The 5,000-nt window shown below is 39.8% G+C and overlaps 2 protein-coding genes across 3 annotated transcripts in view; both read right to left on the bottom strand.

The window, feature by feature from the left end:
- Positions 1-1,175: 1,175 nt before the first annotated feature.
- LOC113819882 (bifunctional peptidase and arginyl-hydroxylase JMJD5) overlaps positions 1,176-5,000 on the bottom strand; it is a 64,467-nt gene continuing 60,642 nt past the window's right edge. For both annotated transcript variants that reach the window (XM_070135484.1, XM_070135485.1), the window contains one exon: positions 1,176-2,448. The gene's annotated coding sequence lies outside the window, so the exon portion shown is untranslated. The remainder of the gene's footprint in view (positions 2,449-5,000) is intronic.
- LOC138859161 (ceramide synthase 2-like) lies at positions 1,381-4,204 on the bottom strand. Its single transcript, XM_070134608.1, has 4 exons — positions 4,193-4,204; positions 3,868-3,966; positions 3,366-3,419; positions 1,381-2,448 (listed from the first exon to the last, which is right to left on the bottom strand). Exons 1-4 carry the CDS (start codon positions 4,202-4,204, stop codon positions 1,381-1,383), a joined length of 1,233 nt encoding a protein of 410 aa, XP_069990709.1.

The following is a 5,000-nucleotide window of genomic DNA, read 5'->3' as shown; positions in this document are numbered from 1 at the left end:
ATCATATATACAGCTTGAACACGGATAAAATGTAGGCCTACTGTAATTCTGTTCTGAAAGCGCAGATTTATAATAGCTGTCAGCGGAAGTACGGCTAAATGAAATCAAATCCACAAGGCCACCGACATTGTCCTGGCTTGCATTTGCTCCTCTGTGTGTGTGTGTGTGTGTGTGTGTGTGTGTGTGTGTGTGTGTGTATGTGTGTGTGTGCGTGTGTGTGTGTGGTGTGTGTGTGTGTGTGTGTGTGTGTGTGTGTGTGTGTGTGTGTGTGTGTGAGTGTGAGTGTGAGTGTGAGTGTGAGTGTGAGTGTGAGTGTGAGTGTGAGTGTGAGTGTGAGTGTGAGTGTGTGTGTGTGTGTGTGTGTGTGTGTGTGTGTGTGTGTGTGTGTGTGTGTGTGTGTGTGTGTGTGTGTGTGCATGTACAAGACCGTAATGCAGACTTACATTTCACTTTATACTACCACATCTGACCTCCATTCGTCGACCCATCGTGACTATGGTGTAACGGTTTTCCTGTTCATGTCGTAAGTGACCAGTGATAAAAGATAAGTTAATTAATCAGAAGTATACGTAACATATGGCTTGTTACACGGTTCATGATCGTGATATAGAAAATGTAATCCTGAATGTGGATTATGCATTCGGAAATGGATGTGATGTCAAGAACATGTACATATCCATTTTTTTAATGCGTGATCCATAACATTTATTGGAATATCTTTCCAGTACTTTTCCAGAAGTATTGCAATGATAAACCCAATTAAGGTATCTGTGACCATTACAATGTAATATCACGCATTTTTTTCAGTTCTTGACTATGGGGAACTTATTAATAGGCCTATCGATATTTTTAACTTTTACGATGTGTAATAACTGTTATCTACTCTGTGACTTTCACGTTGAAGTGGCAAGAAGAGGGAGGCGTATGATAACACTTTTAGTCCTATGTTATTACTTTATAGCCTCCAGGAGTTCATGTAGAACGTAATCAAATTTGTTCGCTGCACAAAACGAGAAAATATAAGACTTGATTTTATGTACTCTATGTTCTTTCTTTTTTTTTTTTTTTTTTTTTTATTAATTTCCTAGATTGAGCGATGTCTAAACGTGTTTGTGTGTGTGTGTGTGTGCGTGTGTATGCATAAACATTTTTTTTAAGGATAATGAAAGTGGGAATAAATTACAAAAAAACTTTACCCTTATATTCTTATTACAACTATAATCACAGGCGAAAAAAGCTGTATAGCAAACACAAATCAGTAATTTGGGAACAAGAAACAATGAAATGAAAACGAACAGAGATATTAAAACACGAGATACAGTATTTGTGATAATATAAATAAAGACAAACATAAAAGTGTCTAATGTTGTAAGTCCATCCTCAATCCTTCTTCTCGGCCTTATCGCTCTCGGAGTCCTCGGTGGCTGAGCGGGCGTCCTTCAACCCTTCGCCTCGTAGCTTCTTCGAGACCGTCCTCACGATGAGCCCCGTCCAGATGGCGGTCAGGCACAGCAGCCCCACGAACCACGACTGCATCATGTACAGCGCCGGCATCTGCACTCCGGCGGGCGTGGCCTCGGTGAACACGCTCCGGACTATCCAGAAGGGTAGGATGCCGCACCTGGTGACGCCCCACAGGACCAGGAATGCCACGAAGAGGGGCTCCGTCGGGGCGTCGTTACCTGAGTAGTGGCAGACCTTGGCGGCCAGAAGAGCGATGTCCGAGTACTCGTGGACGAACAGGATGAGGGAGCCTATCCGGACGTACCCTGTGGTCCACGAGAAGACGATGAGCAGGATAGTAAGCGAGTGGTGCAGGATCATCTGTGCCTTGTCGGAGCCCTTGCCGCCCGGGCGAGGCAGCTCAGAGTAGGTGATGGCCCAGTAGTACCCGAGGAGGATCATGTAATACCAGTACACGTCAGTGGTTACCGGGTGATCCGGGTATCCTTTCCAGCAGAGCGTGGTGTCCCAGAACCACGGCTTGGACAGCGTCACGGCCGCGCCCATGATCCCGAACCAGACGTGACACACCAACTTGAAGCCGCAGTCCAAGAACTTGTCGTGCCTGTTGAGGCGATTCATGGCGAACGAGCGCCTCAGCCACCGCTCCACCTGGCGCTCCGTCAGCCGCGTCGCTCGGGAGGCCTCCGCGAGCACCTTCTTGGGCGGGGACGTCTCGTAGCGCTGGAACACCACCTGCAGAGTCTTGTTAGGCTCGGGAGGTCTCGGGCGCTTGTTGGGGATCTGTGCCTTGCGAGCGATCGGCAGCAGCAGGAAGGGCTCGACCACGCAGTGCCGCAGCAACACGAAGAAAAGTCCGACGAGCAGCGGGATGAAGAGGATGTCGTACAAGGAGGTGTGGATGTCGTCCCAGGTGAGGCCTGCCGGAAGCCAGAACTCCTGGCTCCAGAACGTGGCTGAGCACCGGCGCCACCAGTCACTGGCCTGCCGGGGGAAGGTTACAGGGGATATCAGTGACAACTTCGATATTCAAAATGATAATCAAGAATATAAATATGTCCTGCAGGAATACTGCTTTGTGGAATGGTAATAACAATAGAAATAATGAATAGTAATCTAATGAATAGGTATAGGTAAGACTAACAAAATGTAACTTCTGAAAGGCATTTCTCTTGTTTCGCTTATCTCTCTCTCTCCACAAACGCACGCACACATGTATAGGAATGAATGAATGAATAGATAAAAATATGTTCGTATGCACATTATATTTATGTATGTCTCTATATCATATATATATAATATATATATATATGTATATATTATATATATAAATATATATATGTATATATTTGTATATATATATATATATATATATATATATATATATATATATATATATATATATATGTGTGTGTGTGTGTGTGTGTGTGTGTGTGTGTGTGTGTGTGTGTGTGTGTGTGTGTGTGTGTGTGTGTGTGTATACATATATGTGTTTATCCATCTACATTCAGAGCGCTTCACCACCTACAATTGACAGCGGAATTGAGTCATAATGATTTTTTTGGTAATAGTAGTAAACAAACAATTCCTGAAAATTATGTTAGACGCGTGTAATTTGTCCAGAGTCTTGTTATAGATCAAATTAGGTCTTTTAGCTAATACCGGTTTTCTTTATGGCTGCTTCGTTGTTCCCAGTATCATATTTAATCGCTATCATTTTCTTTGCTGGATAAAAGTGTGCCACAATTGTTCTATAATCAAAACGATCCCCAATATGTATTATCATTATTGTTGTTATAATTAGGTGGTCGGGAAGAGCATGAGTTTAAGCAACAAGTGTGAAACTCAGAATTCAGTAGAGAAAACACATTATAAACGAAAAACACTCAGAGCGCGCATACCCCTGCCAAGGCAATAGGGTCACTGATGCAATAAAAATACTCATCCTTGAAGAACTACATTGAAGTCACCTCTTTCTCAAGTACACTGGTGAAGTCCGAAAAAAATATAATTTCTTGGCGGAAGTAATAAAGGTAGTGATGATACTTATTACCTTGGCAAAAGGAGTAACTGTTACAATAATTAAAAAACGATTCTGGATCCGGATTACCACCAATGGCATCTAAATTAGGCTAAGACACAACTCTGATAAAAAAATTAATAAAATAAAAACCTGTTCATGACTTTTTGAGTTATCCTGCTAAAATAACCAACATACAAACTATCGTTATTAAAAACACAACCTTCCATTCAGACATTTTTCATATCCACAACAGTTCCACAAAATTGCCTCTATCTCTTCTCTGGTAAAAATGACAAAAATCGAATTTCTAGAATATTAAGAATGAGCGTGGGTAGCCTTGGGATTCATTAACTTATTAGACATTTATTAAAGCAACATACAGGATCATTGTACAACAAGACTATATCATTACTGTTCTGGTATTTCATGTACAAAGCTACCAAACAAAATGTGTTCTGCATAATCGCCTCTGCATCAAGCTAGCATTTCATATCAGCAAATATTAACTCTTATCTCTATCATAAATACTTTAAATACTGGGAAATCCACATCTACCTGTTACACGAATAGACAGATAGGAAATCCACATCTACCTGTTACATGAATAGACAGATTAACGGAGTATTCTGCTGTTTTTTTGTTTTTTTTTCGTCTACAACAGAAAAAAACTCTCCGTTTTTTGGCTAAAGACTATTTATGAAACACCGCCTGACACATCCTGGAATATATTACTAATAGAGTCACGACTTAAATTTCAAATAGGACCATGTAAATAACATATCGTTGAAGCTATATTAACAAATATTAAGTTATATCAAACATAATTCCTCTTCTTCCTTTAAGTGATTAATAAACAAATGTATTCCTCTAGCTATAAACAAATTGTTCACTGAGAAAAAAAAATCCTCATTCCATAAACCAGGTCATCTTAGGACAAATAAGCAAATATGAAATACTCATGCATGTACAAACTTCAAATGTGCACAGTAGGGCCTATGTACCCATATATCTATATGTCTACAGAATGTATAATATATAGAGTATGTTTGTCTACAACACACACATACACATACATACATTTATATTTATGTATGTGGGTGTATGTGTATGTATGTGTATGGATATATATGTATGTATGTATGTATGTATATATATATATATATATATATATATATATATATATATATATATATATATATATATATATATGCACACACACACACACACACACACACACACACACACACACGTAGACATTCTTAAAATACACACACACACACGCACATATATATACATATTCACTCTTTAAGATATTGTATGTGCATCTCTGTGTGTGTGTGTGCATATATTTTTTATACACATACACACACACACACACACACACACACACACACACACACACACACACACACACACACACACACACACACGTAGACATTCTTAAAATACACACACACACACGCACATATATATACATATTCACTCTTTAAGATATTGTATGTGCATCTCTGTG

The sequence above is a fragment of the Penaeus vannamei genome, chromosome 20, assembly GCF_042767895.1.
Source record: "Penaeus vannamei isolate JL-2024 chromosome 20, ASM4276789v1, whole genome shotgun sequence".
Lineage (NCBI taxonomy): Eukaryota > Metazoa > Arthropoda > Malacostraca > Decapoda > Penaeidae > Penaeus > Penaeus vannamei.
Note: the sequence above shows the minus strand (reverse complement) of the source record. Positions and strands in the feature narration are given on the sequence as shown.

Coding starts and splice junctions, on each gene's coding strand:
- LOC138859161 (XM_070134608.1), bottom strand. Junction 3,420..3,867: donor TCTTGTTGTACAATGATCCT/GTATGTTGCTTT, acceptor ACTTCAATGTAG/TTCTTCAAGGATGAGTATTT. Junction 2,449..3,365: donor ACCCTATTGCCTTGGCAGGG/GTATGCGCGCTC, acceptor TTCCCCCGGCAG/GCCAGTGACTGGTGGCGCCG.